Genomic DNA, 19,619 nt, shown 5'->3' on the forward strand with positions numbered 1-19,619 from the left:
ATACCCGCTATAAGCTAGGCTATGAAGAATAACAGTCGATACCAACATACTATCAACGAACCAGATGATTGTTTATTGTTCTACTAGTTTAATTCTAGTAATTCAGTGTACATTCACTCAGTGCTTAATTTGTAAAAAAAAAAAATGAAGTGCAAGGGCTCTTCTTAGAAGGCCACTGCAGCATGCATCACCCATACCCTGCCAACGCTGCCAATGGCAACACCTAACCATCGCATTCTTACAAGTGCGACAATTCAGACTATTTCAGGCCACACACAGCTTTATTAATGTCATGAGTGGCTAGTATTTTTAATTTCCAGTGTGTATTGACTTATTATGACGGTTGTTGTGCTCATCTCAAAAATTTAAAAAAGACAACGCCACCATGTGGTGGACAGTCACTAGAGCCGGTGCTGACAATTAAGTGCCGGTGTTGAGCACCGGAAATCACCTGCACAAATTAAGCACTGCATTAACTGGTTTCAGCATCTAACAAATGAAGGAAACACATCAAATGTCGGCTGCACAACATATTGGGAGCTAACATAATGGAATTAAGAAATACAAGCTTACCATAATTCCAGTGAGCAAGCAAACTCCTTTTCCACAGTATGTATTCGGTACCATGTCGCCGTAGCCAATCGATAAAAAAGTTATCGAAATTAACCACATTGCTCCAAGAAAGTTGCTAGTGACGTCCTGTTGATCATGGTATCTAAAAATAAAAAGCATACTTTCTTTACACAACTTTTTTTTAACACAACTCAGTGACATATTTCAATAAAATACAAATAAATATTAAAATGTTCGACAAAATACAAATAATACATCTATTTACCAAGACCGCAAGAATAAATGCATTGTTCGACCTGATGATTCTGCATCACAGGTACCACGATGCAAAATAAAATCAAGGAACTTCGCATAGGCCACCTTCTGGTAACTGTGCTTGAGGCAATAAAAGTAAGGATTTCTGAATAGAAAGGAAGTAGCATCACTGAACTGTTGTTGATGTAAAGAACTGCGGAGCTGCGGTGTTCATTTACCTGGTTTATTATTCAATACAACTGTCCCTGATTCACAAACTTCTTTGCACACCTAAAGTCAACTTCAGTGTGTAAAAATAAAATGATTTCCCAGTCACAAATGGCAGATCCTAACTGAAAGAATCGAGATCTGTTAACGTCCATAGACAAAACATGCATCTGGGAAAAAGTTGCAAGTATGACAGATTTTTCAGTGTCCTGTGCTTATGGTTAGAGAAGGGAACATGTCTACTCCTAGGGGTGGTCACTGGAAAGGCATTAAACACCTGTAAGTTCATAACTTTGAAGGCAGTCATATACCTTGCCAAATATTTTTTCATCTAATTTGCAAACGTAAATAACCCCCCAAAACAGTGTACAAATTGAATGTAAAGGATCTGTAGACATTGCCACATTTTAAAAGAGACACTTTTTCATATGGACAACATGGAGTAATACAGCCATCAAGACCAGAAGCTCCTCTTTTCTTGGAAACAAGCACATCATCTCTGGTGGCTCTCAACACACGCACAGCCAAGAATCAGACTTGAGATACTTGTCCATTTTAATTTCCAAATCAGGTCTATGTAATAAACTGTTGTGCAGTATTTATTATGGCCCGCTTACTCTAACTTTTTCTGGCCCCCGTGTGGTACTTTTCTCCCACTGCCGGTTTGCCAGATTCGGCTCTGCTTCCCAGCCCCCTTTTCTCCACTCCCCTCCCCCATTCCCTCTATTCCACTACTGGGGACATGTTTCTTCTGTGTTTGACTATGCAACTGTAACTAATGTAATCCATGAAAAACTGTTTTTTCCAGTTTGTCCTGACCGCTGAGACCTGAGCATCATGGCTGATGCCCGGTGGAGCTGCTAAACAGCTATAGAGGAGATCGGCCCTGGTTCACCCCCTCGGGCATTACCTACCCAGTCGGACATTGCGCACAGTTCTGCCCGTCTCCGAGCTGTGTCTCTTTCCTCCCCCTCCCTCCCACGAAATATCGTAACATTGTTTTTTGCCTATGTTTTACTATGCTCTGGTAAAGGATGTAATTTGTAACTTGTAACGCATCGATCTTCATGTAAAGTGCTCTGATGCCTACGGGTCTAGCCATCGCTATATAGAACTCTTCAGATAAATAAATAAATAAATTTACATTTAAAAACGAGCATTTGCAATGCAACAGGTCTCACATTTACTCAAGACTGAGCTTTTGGCATTGTAAAGACAATGCCTTTTATTTATGTTTTGGTTTTTAAAAGATAAATAAAATACATTGCCATTTACAATGCCAATAGCTTAAACTCACATAAATGTGAGACATATTCCATTGCACCCGATTGTTCTTTGAAGCGCCCAAATGCTGGTTCGTTCTTTTTTTCTTGACTGCTTGAGGCGAACCCCATTTCTCGACAAAAAGATCACACTCTGTATGGGAGAAATGAAGTCCATGAAGTCCAAGAACGCACATTATGGAGGTCCTCCGCTGATTTCTTTCTACTACACACGGTACAGAGCACCACACAAAATAAGGTCTCCTTCGGGAAACGTTCAGAAAAAGAAATGGAATTAATTGTAGCTAGGATTCTCCAGCACAATGCGCAACAAAAAAATAATTTATATAGTTATCAGGGAAGGTCCAGAAACCCTAACAAGGAGCCGCTCAATAATTTGCATTACCATGAATACATTGCACCGACACGGCTAAGAGGAGCTCAAGCCAATGAAACACACTGTGTTTTTTAAGTATGACAGAAATGCTTACAGGCCATCACTTATAAATAAGCCTACAGTATAAACATACATGGTAGTTGGTAATCAATGAGAATTTCCCACAAGGGCAGAGATACCGGATAACCCCACGTCACTGTAAACAATGAGTTTCTGTGATTACATTTCATTTTCAGTCACTAAATTCGCCCGTGTACGTAGAATTGGTTCAATTCAACTGAATGACTACAACGCCCATAAACCACGGACTTAATATGAGGTGATTTACTGAGAAAGCGGGTTGTGTGATTTAACTCAGCCGGATCAGCTTTGTGCCAAGGGCCTCTTGTTTCGCATGCACCAAACGCCTTTGATTATACAAAAATACATTGGCGCCAATACGCTAAAAGGGCAAAAGCTGCGTTTCGGTAGATTAACCACATGAACCCACATTGTGCGACACCTAGGTCCCTATTTGCGATACCAAAGTCCCCAGTATTGAACTGTATTGGTACAAGCGGTTTAACTGAATGCATGTCTTAACTTCGAGAAAGTATTTCTCGTGCTAACCCAAACGATTGGAAACAGGCCATCCGAACATAACACAATCCCTAACACCTTCTTGAAGACTTGTTAGGTAAATATAACAGCTAACCCCAAGAACATGAATGTTTGTTTCTCCTGATACGTACGTAATCATATCATAATTAAACCCACATCTCTGCACACCTCTCTTTAGGACTAGGAGTATGGAAAAGTATTATTAGGCCAAGCCGCGGCGCTATAACACCTAGCCAAAGAGGCAAAGCACACGAGATACGCACACTTTATCAAATATGGCTGCCTTTGTGGATTGTTGTCAGGAGAAACCGACTAAACAGCCCACTGATCACAAGGAGCTGAACGTATTGTCCTTGTGCCTTTACACTTCCCTTCACACGTGACCTGCAAGTCACTCGTTTCGTTTTGTTTCATAATCTTTATTCGAATTCCAAGAATTCATAAAAGCACAAACACAATTTACACAATTATCATAACATCCATATAAAATTGATTAAATCATAAAAGCATAATTATACAGCTTAATATACAGAGAAAAGACTCAGGCATTGTCCATCATTTTACGGGCTCGAGCAGCGATTCTCAAGAAGGAGCAAGTGCGACAAATTATCTCCTCATTGTCCAAGGAAAGCAGCAATTGATATGATTCTTCCAGAGTAATTGGTCTATATTTTTTAAAAAGGGGAATAAAAAGCCATTTTACATATTTCGGGTAAAACTTGCAAGCGAAGAAAAAGTGTAAATCATCTTGTTTGCTTATCCCGTCACAAGGGCAACTCGTGTTATCTAAGATCAGGTGATGGCCCAGAGGAAAATTTAGCAAGAATCCAACAGTTCCAGCCCTCAGTCGAAACAAAAGACATCTTTCCCAACTTGTCATGGGCAAGGTTAAATATAATAACAGGGGATATCTGTGAAATTCCCTGCCCATGTAGGTGACGACTGTGGTTTTCTCGGATTCTTTCCTTATTCTATGCAAATTATAAATTGCATAGAGTGCTTTCTTCAACTCGTTCTGATGTACCAAGTGAACTTTGCTTGGGTAAGTGAAGATGCTACCTTTTTCAATGCTGCACAGACTTTTGTAAACCCCCGAGAGCCAGGGGATCTCCATTCCCCTTTCGCATTTTAAGCAGTCAGTTATAATTCCTTGGGTCAGGGTCGCTAATTGATTCCTCCAAACAGAGTGCCAAAATAACACGGGTCGAGCGCTAATAAAATCAGATATAAAATGTAGATTCAGTTCCTTATGCGAGATGTATTTGGAAGTGGAAATCGGTGCTCCCAGCAGCTTTCCACAGAACCGATTTTCTTCCTGCTGTATACACTGATTCTTTGCCGCACCCCAAACCTTAGCCCCGTAGGTGGCTACGGGGATGCATTGTAGTTTAAAAATCTTTACAATTGCTTCAATGGCACCTAATTTCTTAGGTCGGGGAATACTTAAAATCGAATTGATGGCCTTTGAGAATTTGCTCGTGGACTGGGCCAAATGCCCAGTCCACGAGCCATTTGCAGCAAAGACCATCCCCATGTATGGGAAATTATGAGTGGAAGTACGTCTGTTGTCCCCTACTACTATGGAGTCAAGCTGACGTTTCCCTGGACCACATGACATAATAAATGACTTATTAAAATTCACCCGTAAATCCAGTCCATCCATGTATTCGGTGAAACTTTTTACTAGAATGCGCAGAGAATAAGGGGTGCGGCCCATTATGACCGCATCATCTGCGTAAAGAAGTACAGGTAACGATTTGCCATTTATTATGGGAAAGTCTGGGGTGGACTTTTCCAGGTGGTTGCTCAGACCATTAATATAAATAATAAAGAGCAGGGGTGCTAAAACGGACCCCAGTCTTACTCCCCTTCCTATCTTAATTGGTCCTGATAATTCCCCTCCCATTCCTATCCTCACTTGTGTTTTGAGGTCAGTGTGTATGAATGCTAAAAAATGGACCAATAGTTGGTCCAAGCCATAACTCAATAAAATAGACCAAAGTTTGGACCTGTTAACTGAATCAAAAGCGGATGACCGGTCCATAAAAGCTAAATAAATAGGGGCAGAACGGGCAATGTTGTATTTGTCAATAACCAATTTGAGGTTTAAACATTGTTCAACTGTGCCGACCCCACTTCTAAAACCCAATTGGCACGGGGATAAAATGCTGCTTTCCTCTGTCCACTCTAAGATCCTGTTATAGTTGACATGGCCCAGAATCTTTAGGGTATTATCAAGTAAGGAGATCGGTCTGTAATTAACAGGATCCGATCTATCACCCTTTTTATATATTGGGACAATTACACTAGTTCCCCATCTTTCAGGCATAGATGCTTGAGGTAAGCTATTAAAAACATTCACAAGGATTGGGGCCCATAGTTCAGGTTTCCATTTTATAATATCTATGGGTAACCCATCCGGTCCCGGGGCCTTGTTGCCAAGGCTCTGTGCAATCGCCTCTTCTACCTCCACCAAAGTTATCTGTAGATTGCCAATCTGTTCCTGCACATGGTAATTCAAACTATGTGGTGGTGAGGCATACATTTTAGAAAATAGTTTTTTCCAGGAACTACTAGCAATAGTACAGCTGACTGGTGTTAACTGTTGGCCCATATTTCGCAAATCTCTTACTAGCGGGCCAAAATAAATTCCCAGTCTTTTCAGCTGCTATTTCTGCGAGGGCTTCCCATCGTTCTCCCAGAAGAATGCCCTTCCGCTCGTTTATTGTTGTTTTGTAGGCTTTCCTGGCTACACTAACATCTGCCCTAATTCTAGGTATAGCTGTTAGGGCCTTACGCAATTTCCTATTTGCTTCAGAGCAGTTGTGCTCAAACCATCTTGGGTCTTTTGGACCCTGGGATAATGGCACTGATAAAAGAGATCTGATCACAGTACATATTTTAGTAAAATCTTGAATTACGTTAGGGCCGCGAGCTGTTGGCAGTAGACAAGAGTTAATTATTGTCTGATGCCCTGTTATTAGGGACTTAGTTATTTCCCCGCTATCTATCCCTTTCCACTTTAATCTCAATTTATCTGTTGAGGGGGTTATGTCCCTCGCCTCTTGTGTAGTAGCATACACAGGCCGTTGAGCTAATCTTAAAGCCACTGTCAAGGGGTTGTGATCCCCGAAGTCTGTTACTACAACCTCTGTGGCCAATATCCGGTCCGCCAGACAGGGAGAGACAAAAATTAAATCAATAATTGAAACGCTATCTCTGCCTCTGTGTTTTGGCACCAGCTGGGTTGTGGGTTGTGGGGTGTGGGCCTAAGTCCATTACATTACTAAGAATGTGTTCGCTGAGAAAGGATCTCAATTCTAATCCCCTCCGCACGGTTGGATCTGCCTGTCGTGTGCCTATATTTCGAATGTCTTTTGGGAGTTTAGCATTGAAATCCCCCCCCCCAAGAAGATCCCCATGCCCTCACCTGAGCCCTGAGCTTTCTCCAATTTAGAAATACATTTAAAGAGTGCTATAAAATTCTTGTTTGGGGTGGAATTGAAGTCATTAATATAGAAGTTTATTAAATAAAATGGGACTTGACGCTTATATTCTATTGCCTGTATATTGGGATTATTGGTATTTATAATCTTGAAGCTCCCACCAGCTACTATGCTGATCCCAATAAATAGGCCCCCTACTGCCCGATCAAAATTTGGCTTGGTAGCCACTATACTAAGGCAATGGGACCCTTCTATATGCAGATCATGAGGTGCCCATGTTTCCTGAAACATTATTATATCCTGCAAGGAGAGTAGGTGTAACCATTCTTTATCTACTAATCTTGACTCGAGACCGGCAACATTCCAGCTGAGGATTTTAAGATCAGAGCCATTATTACTTGGATTACTATTCTGAGGTGCCTCAACTGTTGACCCACCACTGGTTATATCGTGGCTAGTGCCACCCTTAGCCTGCCTCTGGGAATCAGTGGGGATCATTAATAACTGTGTATTGCAGGTCCCCTGAAGTTCTTGCTCCTTACTGAGTGTCGGTAAGTAGGGACTAGTAATGTATTGTCATTTGTCATCCTACCTGGCAGTCAGTCTTGTGAGTCTAGGTTAGAAAGAGCTGTTTCAAACCTGTTAGATGTTGATACATTATACTCATACCTCCCCTGGTTTGGGGCACTGGTTGGTAATTGGCATCTAATAACAGGTAGAAGTGGTTGGGTCCAATAAAAATATCCTACGGGTAAAATGTGTATCCCTTCTCTATCCATGTGCCCTGTCCCCGCTCTCTCCAGAATATTGTGTACTATTTCTATTGAGCCAAAGTTTAATATTATACAATCGCCTCTACTAGATTTAGTCAGTCTGCCTATCCATGGGACCCTTCTTGCCATTTTAAATTCCTGAAACAAACAGCTCCCCAATCCCGTCTTAATATCCAGTAGATGGAGTGCCCTGTTTCTTAAAGAACTCCAGTGTTCCACTGTATTGGGGGCTAATGGTGGTACATTAGAGAGGACAATAACATAGGGTGTACATTTGGGCGGTAGGTTCAAATAATCTTTGGTGTGAGTAGTTTGTACAGTGTTTGAGCTATCCTTGTTCAGGTCCCTATTATTATTGTTATTCCCCATCCCTAGTGTTTCCCTCCTTTGATTTCGATTACATGATGAAAAATGTCCCCTGTTAGTGCCTGATGTGGGGGCACTTGTGCCCGTTCTAATAGGATCACTATTTACTATCGCTAGTTCACTGGAGGTAGGTGCCAAACATATACTAGGTCCCCCTGTAGCTATCAAGGTTCCATTGGATATCTGGCTAGGCTGAGTAGATAATTTATGTTCGATATTATCGAGTCTAGTGCTAATATCTGCAAGTTTGTTTAGCAATGGATTTAACAATGCTCCGAGTTTGTCTACTAACTTAGATAATAACAAATCTTCTAGAGTGGTTTGGGGCTGCTTACAATGGCAATAGCACCTAGAGATACAAGGATCAATGGGGCAAATGTTGTTAGCCACCTCAATTGGACCCATCTTCCCATGAGCAGTGCCTTTGGTTTTGGCGACTTTGTTGGTCTGTTGGGTTGTGGCAGGGAGGTCCTTTGCTTTCAGTTTCCTGTTTGTGGTTTGTGATTTGAGGTGTGTTTACCCACCCTGTGTTTGTAGTGTAGAACGTGTAAATCGTGTGACAATCTGAGGTGGCGGTGGAGGTGGTGGAAGGGCCATACCTGCGTCTACATCTTTTGTTATAATAGGTGAATCCACAACTACCAACTCAGGCTCAGGAGATCCAGCAGCTAGATGGGAAGAATTAACCAAGCTGCATTCAGCCAATTAAGGTGGAATAGAAGAAGGACCACTTGTTGCTGTTTCAGTGGGAGCAGAACGAGTCAGTGACAGTCTTTTCTGTGTGAGCTCAATCTCCTGATTTAGAAAAGATTCCGCCCAGACAATGAAGGCATCAAGGGAGCCCACATCCCCATTACCCACAGCCCCACTGCGAGTGCTCATTATACAGTGATACATTTAACACCAATACTACAACTATATATAACTGATGTCAAGTTACAAATAAGTGTATCAAATAACTGACCACGTTACAAGGAGTAGGTGCAAAGTCCCGTTGCAAAGGGGGTGGTCCTGCCCTGCCTCGTTCTGCCCCGGATGGCCACAGACGGGCTGCCCTTGTCCCGGGCTTCGCCCAGCCTACTCTTGCACACATCCCGCGACGCGGGAGATCTCGCGGTGTTTTGTGCGCCACCGGGCGCGTGTTCGTGTGGGCGTGAGCAGGAGGGGTTTGTGGAAAATGTAGTTTCCCTCACTTAGCGGCCGCGAAAAATGGCAATAGCAGCGGCGGCGGGGGGAAACCAACAGCACCACCAAAGAGCAGGGCAGCAAGGAATCAGTCCAGGTATGTCCTCCGAGTTCAGTATTTGGTCCCAAAAGCGGCGAGAAAGCACCCGCTCCACTGAAGGTCTAGCGGTGTTTTATGCGCCACTGGGCGCATGTTCGTGTGGGCGTGAGCAGGAGGGGTTTGTGGGAAATGTAGTTTCCCCCACTCAGCGGCCGCGCAAAATGGCAACAGCTGTGGCGGCGGGGGGAAACCAACAGCACCACCAAAGAGCAGGGCAGCAAGGAATCAGTCCAGGTATGTCCTTCGAATTCAGTATTTGGTCCCAAAAGCGGCGAGAAAGCACCCACGGCTCAACCAGCAACACTCATCACTAGTACATAGAGCGCACTGTATCGCTTGGCTATTGTGCTGCCCGCATCATCACTCGTGGCTTACCTTCATCCTTCGTCTCTCCATATAAAAACACAACATTTAAACTGTATGGGAAGAAAACGGGATATGACAAAAATCTGTCTCACGCGACGCATGAACACCGAAAATCTTCAGCCGACTTTTCCTCCTAGCCTCTCAATAACCAACTGTAACCGAAACTCACACTCCATAACTTTTTGACTGTAACAACTCACCTCTACTTCATACATTATGTCACTCCCCTACGCTGATTGCATAGCTATCTAGTCTCGCTGGGCGTCACGGTGGCATTGCAAACAGTGGCAATGCCTTTCCCACAAGTTATGCAAATATCAGTCTACAGCGTAACGTAAACCTATGTAGTGAATTGTGTTCCTCCCACGTCTAAAATACTTTGGGGGGGGTAGAAATGTACATGCTGAAAAGCGTATTTTCCTATTCTTCATTGATGTTCAGTGTTGTTCAAAAAAGCAAAGCTTTTACAATCAGACAATACAATGCCTTAAATGCCTGCTTGCACAAATAGATCGTCATGTTCACTCAAGTGGGGCTTATTCCTAAAATTCAACTTGGGGCGAGAAGGCATGGTAACAGGAGTGCGGACGGGGGGAGAAGGCACGGCAACAGGAGTGCGGGGGTGGGCGAGAAGGCATGGGAAGAAAATAGTGCTCACAATCTAAATACCATGCAACACTCGAAGTGAAGGGGCCAGTAGCCTTGGAAGGATACAAATTACGACATGGTTGCCAAAAGGAGGGACTAACAAGCCTATAAACCAATCAGAAGGCAAGATTTAAGAACGACAAAGAAACAAGCCAATGAAAAAGATGGGCGAGGGAGTGGGTGTGGCTTCTCCCCATTACTCTACTACCACAGATTAACCCCAGAGCAGCGCTTGTGAGCTGGCTCAGGGTTTGAACTAAAAATGAAGATAAATATTTGTTTGGACAGCCATTTATTTCCCGTTATTTCCTTGTGATCATCACGAAAACATTGCGAACACATGGAGAAAGGAAACTTGTTTTGAAAGAGAGGGAAACGGTTAACAGATGCTAGCCATTCACAAGTAGAGATACAGTAGTCTAAAATGAAAGACATGATTTCATTTGCTGCCTTTCTCATGATCGTAGAGTAGAAAGTTGAAGAGGTTGCCATTTTATAGTTGCAAAAAGAGTGCCGTACCATTCTTGTGCTTAGTTTTTACAAATTTCAACAGTGTCAAAATAACCCAGAAAGAGCTAAAATAACAATATAATCTACAAACTCAATGCACTGGTATGTAAATAACATTTAATTATTTAAAAAAAAATGTACATTAGAAATGAAGATGTATCTGGGAGTTTGATGAAAAAAGAGTATCACACTGATGTAAAAAGAAAATCATATGAAGTGTAACTGGCAGAGGGTATGTGTTTAAGATGTTAGTACTGCTGAAAGTTTCCATGATCAATGCCTTTACAAATGACAATGTTTTAAATGTGTAAGCATCATTTGCAGAAAAGACAGTTCTATATCATTTGCATTCTGGGAACTGTAGTACTGTTAGTCACATTATTAAACAGGAGTAGTGTAGCCATGAATAAGACATAAGAACTTGTGCTGTGCCTCTATATATGAATTATAAAGTAGTAATACTTGTTAGGTATGTATTTGGAAGTGCTTGTTAATGTTGTTTGTAACTTATATGACCGGTTTGCATACACTTGTGAGATATGGTTGTTCTGGTTGGAGATAGCTATATGTACGGTGAGACTCTTGAGTTTACTTAAAGATGTAGAAAACTATATATTTTTGGAAAGATGGACTGAAGGTGTATACCTATCAGGAAATCACATATATGTTTACATGGTGATCTATGTTCGCTAAGGCTGTTGAAAATTTCATGTATTCTGTGAGGGTGGTGAATTTCTGTTTATACATTCTGTGTTTAAAATTGAGGAGGGTTAATATTGAAGAATGTCTCTTGAGAGTTCTTGAGCTAGCTCCACTTGGCATGTAACCTTTCCGTGAGAAATGCTGAATATATGTTTTAAACACACAAGAAATATTTGAGAAATGTTGTAGGTATGCCATTAAGAGAAGGTTTTGTGCTTTGAAAAAGTGAGAATTGTTGTTTTCAGTTTTAGAAACGTACTGATGCATGTGCATTTTGAGTGATGGAGGGTGAACAACCTTTACAATGCAACTTTTACAACGTAGTGCCTTTACAACGCGGTATTTACAACGCAAACCATTACAACGCATTGCGCTGGGGGGCGCTCTAGGATAGGGAATAGATTTAATTTACTATCCAACACCTTCCCTACTATCCACGGGGACTGGAGTTGGAATAGTAAATTAAACTATTCACTATCCAGCACCCCAAAGCGCTATGCGTTGTAAAGGCATGCGTTGTAAATACCGCGTTGTAAAGGCATGCGTGTTAAAAGCATGCATTGTAATGTCATACATTTATTTTGAGTAGCAGAGCTCCTAGACAGCCATGTATCTGTTGGACTTGGCCCTTTTTGCAGGGTCATCCCTAAACGTTTTGCTTTTCTCCTAGCCTTTTTTCTGACATGATGATGGTGGTTTTAGGACTCTGGGCACTTTGGCACTGCTGTTCAGTGTAACATGCATTTGCTCTGTCTGATAAAATTGGTAAGATTGGTCTACACCTGTTTGGCCTATTTAATTTACCTGTCAGTCCCTTGTAAAGTGGTACCTCATGTACCCAGGGCTGGTAAATTAAATGCTACTGGTGGGCTTTCAGCGCTGATTGCGCCACCCGCCAAAGTAGCCTTTCAAACCTATCTCCGGCCTCTGCCATTGCAGAGCCTGTGCACGTAATGTTACTGCCGCTGTGATGTGGCACCTAAAGTGCGAGCCATGTTTGTGACCCCCTTTTACTGCATGTCAGTCACCCCTAAGGTAGGCCCTAGCTAGCCCTATAGGCAGGGTGAATTGTAGGTAAAAGATAGGACATGTACATTAAGTATGTGACATGTCCTGGTACTGACAAACCGCCATTTTGGTTTATCACTACTGTGGGACTGCCCTCCCATAGGAATGTATTGGGGATTCCCTGATAAGTGTTTCAGTGGTAATCCCTGATATGAGAGGAGCAGCGTGGTCAAGATTGGTATATTTGGAATAGTGATAATAAATGCTACGCAATGGTGTGTGCATATTTATTATAACTGTTTTAGAAATGCCACTTTTAGAAGTTGGCATTTCTGTGTGCTATGTGTCTGCCTGCCTGATGTGAATTGCATGTCTGGCTTCTGAGTGACAGGGGCTGGGAGGTGTTTGGCCCCAGGAGGGGCAGGGTGTGTCAGCACTAGGCTGAATAGGACATCAGCATTTAGAGTAGTGGGAGGAGTTATCCCTGGCTCTGAGTAGGATTGTTCCTGCCTAGGTCAATGCTGGCTCCACCCCCCTGTGGTGTGTCTGATGGCCGAGCCCCCATCTCCCAATGAAGGATGTGAGCACTGTAAACAGAGTGCTCCAGAACCAGTTCTAACTGGTTCCCACAAGCCCAGTGCTCTGCAGACAAAGGAGAAATGCAATATAGCTATAGGGGCTGTGACCCCATGAAATGTTGTGCTTGTTCCTGTGCCGGGGGCTGCTGCTGGGCTCCAGGAGGAACCGCCATAAGGGACTGTCTCCCTGTTGTAGGGCCCTGTGTGCTGACCTGCCTGGGTCCAGCCGTGTGACCCCTGGACTCTGGCCTCTAGCACTTTGGGAGCACTTTGCTTTTGGTTCTAGAAAGAGTGCTATCTTTTGTGGTTGGGAGGAGCCGGCAGCCCGCTGCTGCAGTGACTGCAGGGGGAATCCCGGAATGTGGATTCCCCCCTGCTGCTGAGAGACGGAGCCGGTGCCCACCCCGCATTTGCTCTGTTTTAGGTGAGCTGCTACCTTTGGGAGTTTGGAACGTGGTTTTCAAGGCGTCCACGCTGCTCGGTGACTGAGTCTTCAAAAAATTAGTGGACTGCCACAGATTTAGTGAAACCATCGGATAAGATAAGAAAAATACAAATGGATAAAGTATAAATGGGGATTCATTTATGCGAAAGAAATGCATTGATTGGAGAAAACCTATACAAATAAAAGGCGACAGTTCCCTACTCCCCAGAGTGTTTTACCTAGGAATAAGATAACATAGATTGTCATAGGTATATCCTACAGGACTCACCTTGAAAATAAACGAAATCCAATGAGAAGTGGTGTGTCATAGCTATAGCACCCACCTTGACATTTCACGAAATCCAAATAGAAGTGGGTTGTCCTAACAGACCAATCAGGATATCCATACAGAGTATAAAAAGTTTTTTTGTTTGAGTAAGCTTGTGGATTCTGCTAAGAGGTCCTGAGGAAGGTGGTCATACTCCACCGAAACGCGTCGACCTTGCGTACTCATCACACAACAACTTGTGATTCCTCCGATACAGAATTAAGTATGAGTGTTGAATGTATGAAAGTGTGTGTATGATATTTTGACATAATTGCATTAGTTTATATTTTCTCTGTTTGGGATCTGTGTATTAAGTCTTCTAATACTGAAGTATATGTATTTTTTTGTAAAATAATGTTTCAAATCAAATAAGAATAACACTAAGAAATAACAAAAAACAAAAATATAAAATAATAAAATACGCTAAATGAGAAAAATGTCCACCTTGTGTTGATAAATTTTATTTAAAGGAGTAATGTTGTGATTTGTTAAAATCAGAAGGTCGAGAGGGAAGTTTTGTGTTTTTTAGGTGAGCGGGAGCCCACCCCGCTTTAAGCCTTTTGTTTCAGGCGGGTGCCCACCCTGCATTGCTGAGTAGATTGCCGAAGTGGGTGCCCACCCCGCGTTTGAGGATGGTTGCGGGTGCCCACCCGGCATCGTGGTGCAAGCGGGAGCCCACCCTGGGTTTTGCGGATCAGCAGGAGCCCGCTGTTTTATGCCTTTAGCGGGTGCCCACCCGCTTTCATGCCTAGTTAGAAGCCGGGAGCCTACCCCATACTGTGGCACTGTCACTGAGAACCGCCTCGGCACAAGCCGGGAGTCAGGCTGAACGCCTGGACCTGGGTGAGGCCTCAGGGACCGAGGTGGAAGGAGGCGCAAAGGAAGGAAGTCCGCGCCTGCCCGAGCAGGGCTCCCAGGTCCTGGTGGGAGCCCTGCGTGTCACCCAAGAAGTTCTGAGGTTGGGGTCTCCCTGAGCAGGGCCCCCATTAGCTGCAGGAGCCCCGCACGCCACCAGGAGAGGAGAGAGCCCTGCCAGTTGTAGACCGGAGGTGTCTACAAGGAGCCCCGGTGAGTGAGAGCTAGGCAACACACCCTATCGAGGCACATTGCGGTGCTTAAGGACTGCGATGGAGACAAAAGGGGCCTGCTGCAGAGCTCCGGTGAGTGGGGCTGCATTCTGGCTTTTTCTTCGTGTTGTGAAGCTCCCCAGAAGGGCCCCGGTGAGAGGGGTTTTCCCCGAGGCAGATTATCAGTGCCCGGAGCTGCATTGGTGTTCCCTGGGGCACAGAGGTGCCCATGCTGATTTCTGTTTGGGGGCCATTATTGATAGAATCCCAGTGGGGCTCACGAGGCACTAGTGGTGCCAGTGCCTGATTTTTTTCCACAGCTGCACCGCACCAGCGCGGGCAGCTGCAACGTTGGGCCGAATTTGTGAGAAGGTCCCAGTGGGGAACCAGGAGGTACAGTAGTACCAGCGCCATCATTTCTTTGGGAAAAACACAGTTGATGGCAAGAATGTAGAACAATGTCATACTTTCATCCCAGTACAAGGATCTGGGCCTAAATCCATTGTTTTTTTGCACTCCACACCACCCTGGGTTAGACACTGGCTATATGCAAATCAGCTCTGACCCTGTGCCTCATGGGAACAGTCCAGTCCGAACTACCAAGCCATGTCTTTCCCAGACCGGAATCAAGCATCCAAGGACCGGTTTCTGGCTATCAGCCTTGCATATAGCCAGTGTCTAACCCAGGGTGGTGTGGAGTGCAAAAATAAGATGGATTTAGACCCAGATCCTTGTACTGGGATGAATGTATGACATTGTTCTACATTCTGTCCATCAAGTGTGTTTCTTGCAATTTTCACCCCGAGTGGGCTGGATATGCTCAGACGTGAGTCCCAGGCTCTCCACACCACTGGAGTCAAGCTATCCAGGCTGATTAACTAATTATTAATGTAGTTTATGCCTGATAAGATGCATACGGTGTTTTATGCCTAGTGTAATGCTATAAGGTTTTAGGATGATGCCAAATGTGATTTATGCACCATGATTATTGCATAATGTGTTTATGCTGGTGAGGCCTATTGTGTTTATGCTTAGGAGGTTTGGGCCTAATGTATTTTATGCCTAACATAATAATGCGGAGGTCATTATTGTACCAGTAGTTACTGGTTGTGTTTTATGTTTACTCCCTGCATTCTGATGGTTCTGACCGTGGCCCGATTGGCCTGGTCCTGTATATAGTCCCCTGTGAATATTGCCTAGTGCCGTTTGGCACAGTATATATTGTGTGATTATGATTCCAATGTGTTTATGATAATACAAAGGTTATTTTTTATATAACCTTGTGTGGAATTTCTTTTGTGGTGTGCCTAGTGTGTTGCTGCTGTGTGTGTGTTGCTCAAACGCTTTACACATTGCCTCTGGGATAAGCCTTACTACTCGTGCCAAGCTACCAAGGGGGTGAGCATGGGTTATCTTCAGCGTGTAACTCCCTTGCCCTGATTAGGGTGGTGGTTTCTGCCTGGCTTTGGAGAAAGCCTTAGCCAACCAGAAATCCCATTTCTAGCAGTATCCAATTATATATCAACAGTGATATTTATTTATTTACTTGTATAGAGCTTGAATCGACCCCCGAAGGGGTATCTCTGCGCTTAGGAGGAACCGTGAGGATGTATTGCAGCTACAGCTGAATGAAACGCAAAAAGAGTAGTCTTAAGCAGCTTCCTGACTTCTAGATTTCACTCACACATAGCTCAGTAGAAAAGGATCGATACACTAAAACAGGTAGTTTCATAGTGACAGGAGGACTTAAACAATGAGTCATAGATATAGTCACAACTGTTATGTATCTAACAACAATAGAGGTACTTTCACAGTAAGCAAGGCAGTAATCAGGCACGCATTCATCGAATCACTCATGCACTGTCTACGCACTTATTCAATTTCCCAGGCATTTAATATACACTCTTGGGATCACATATGCACTGATTAGTCATTGAACTATGCAGGCACTACCCATGCATTCATCCAATCACCCAGGCACTAACCATTTACTTATACAATCACCAAGGCTGTACCTAGGCAGTCATTCAAACAGCCAAGCACAACCCATGCACTCATCCAAACTCCCACTCACAACCTATGCACTCAAAGAAATACTGAGGAAAAGCCCATGCATTCATCCAATTACGTAGGCAGTACCACTGCAGTAAACCTATGAAACATCCAGTACCTCTGCACTCATTCAATTACTGAGGCAACATTGTTGCATTAATACGATCACCCTAGTACTACACTTACTTTCATGCAATCAGTCAAACTTTAACAATGGACTCATTCAATCGCTCAGACACTTATCATGCACTCCAATCAGCCAAGCACTACTGATGCACTCATTCAATAATCCAGGCACCACCCATGTACTTATCTAAACACCCCAGTACTACCTATTCGCTCAACCAAAAATACATCGGCAGCAGCCATGTACTCCTCCAATCACTGAAACACTACTCATGAACTTATCCATTCTGCTAGGTGCTATGTATGCACCTAAATAATCACATATCTACTATACATGCACTCTATAAATCACCCATATCCTATGTATGCACGTCTGCAATCATCCAGGCACTAGAGTTGCACTGAATTAATCATCCAACCACTATCTTCGCATGTATTGAATTATTGAGGCTAAAGTTATGCACTTATCTAATCATTCAGGGACTACTCATGCACTTATCCAAATACCCATATAGTAGTGATATACTCATGCAAACACACAGGCAGTAACTATGCAGAAATGGAACAACGCATGGAGTCCTCATAAACTCAGGGAACCATTCAGGCACTACCTGTATCCTCAGGGAATCAGTTAAGATCTACCTATGCACACATTAAGTCATCCAGGGAGTATTGATGTATTCAACCACAAACACACACATTTACACATTTTAATGAGGAATATGCAGTCTTTTAGAAACATCTGGCGAATTATATATGCAACCTGTCACACACTCTTTGCATGTACTCGGAAGAATTAGGGCGCTATTTGCGCTTATAGAGATTAATGTGTACATTTTTATATGCACAGTTTCCCAAAATTCAGTAGAAATGTACTAAGATACTACATACACTAGTGGTACAGAGGTAGAGAGGTACACAAAATGCACTTAGGTTGTGTTTTCAGATTTATAGTGTTGAGATACTGTATGTACTTCTACACTTTGGTTGATGTTCATTTTTAAAACTTACTACAGAAGGGATAAACTAGTCTTCCACCATGTATAAGTGAGAAATGAGATATGGCGCAGCTGTGTTGTAGGAGAGGGTGTTATAATGTAAAAGGTAACTAATAAATACAGTTTTGTGTTTTGCTTTGGGTTTGGTATATTAAAGTAAGTGCATGTAGTTATATAGCTATTTTCATCTGGAGATTTAAAACTGCAACATAACATAAAACATTTTATATTATGTGTTAGTCAGTAATAAAGTAGTTGGTATGTTGGCTAGAGTAAAAATTAAATATACTTTTTTTACAGAACAATATATACATAACTATAGTTAGAATGCCTACAAACGTTTGGAGGTAAAAGCAATAGAAGTAACTACAGTATCTCTGCAAAATTGAATACCAGAGGGGACAAATGCGGAAAAAGTGGTAAAAGAAAAAAGAACTACTGGTAAGAGGACACAGTCATTTTTTAGAAATATATCTGGACACCTGCAGAGATTTGAAAATGATGAATATGAAAACAAAACTATGAGAAACAATAAGAGTGGTCAAAATCTATGTTAGAAGAACAGGAAAGAATGCAATAAAGATGGACACACATTAACCAGGAGACAGAAGCAGTTTAAGGAAATCAGAGCCAAGATGTTTTGAAGTAGAGCGGTTGTGACTGTATTGAGAAATATGAGAACTATAGAGGAAGGAAAGAGGCTCTGAAACAGAAAGAACAAGTTGAAGGAGTAGTTGATAAGGTCTTTGCTTTGAACAGGAAGCTTTTCATTTTGATTATAGAATGAAGAATCTTGACAAAATAGTGTTGTACAGGAGGAGACAAAACCAGAAGAAAATATTGGGCAATAGAAGTATCTTTTGTACAACGTTAAGTGGAGAGTGGGTATATTCTCCTAGTACAGAGCCTTTCTTTAATGTAAAAAGGTACCTGCAGGTTAAACACATCGGTTCATGCTATTGATGAAAGAGGACAATGTTATAAAATGAAGAATGGCACTCCTTTAGCGAAAGAGGTGATGATGTCTAGCAATGTAGAACAAGTTATTGAAGAGAGGTACGGGGAAGGCATAGTCAGGCCCTATATACAAATGATATTGTAGTAGTGTTTGTAGTGTTTGACGCAATCCATTATAATACTAAAAATATTTGTACATATCTTTACAAGGTGAAGTTTAAAAAAGTAAACAAGTACTTTACAAGGATTGGATCCTTGCAATGTTAGAAGGCATACACATTTGGAGGGATACTCAGTACCTTGTTTATAAAAGACAGTGTGGCAAAGCACCTTTCATCATTTCAGGATGTAAGCTGTATACCTCTCAACAATGCAAAGTTTAGTTAGGAGGTTGTACCATGTGAAAATTCCTTCTTTAGGTTTAGAAGAAATGAGCAGAGCACTTTTGTATGGTATTTTGGCAGAGGTAAAAAAGGTTTGTGATTATGTGCAGGCTCATTTCTTTTGTACAGGAGGAGTTACAGAACAGGACACCAGTATAATGATAGCTTTGAAGAAGAGATTATAAAATTTAACAAAGTGTGCTATGAAAAATAAGAGTATATTTGTATCAGCTGTCGAGACACTCACTACAAGATTGAAACACAGACTATTGACTTGTATTTATAAAGTGAAAAAGAAACTCAAGATA

General features: G+C 42.5%; 1 protein-coding gene across 3 annotated transcripts in view; it reads right to left on the reverse strand.

The window, feature by feature from the left end:
- The window catches only part of KCNN2 (potassium calcium-activated channel subfamily N member 2), a 656,625-nt gene that overhangs the window by 198,089 nt on the left and 438,917 nt on the right, over window positions 1–19,619 (reverse strand). For all 3 annotated transcript variants that reach the window (XM_078675527.1, XM_078675528.1, XM_078675529.1), the window contains one exon: window positions 574–715. In XM_078675527.1, coding sequence (XP_078531653.1) covers window positions 574–715 — 142 coding nt within the window. The remainder of the gene's footprint in view (window positions 1–573; window positions 716–19,619) is intronic.

The sequence above is a fragment of the Lissotriton helveticus genome, chromosome 2_1 (assembly GCF_964261635.1).
Source record: "Lissotriton helveticus chromosome 2_1, aLisHel1.1, whole genome shotgun sequence".
Lineage (NCBI taxonomy): Eukaryota > Metazoa > Chordata > Amphibia > Caudata > Salamandridae > Lissotriton > Lissotriton helveticus.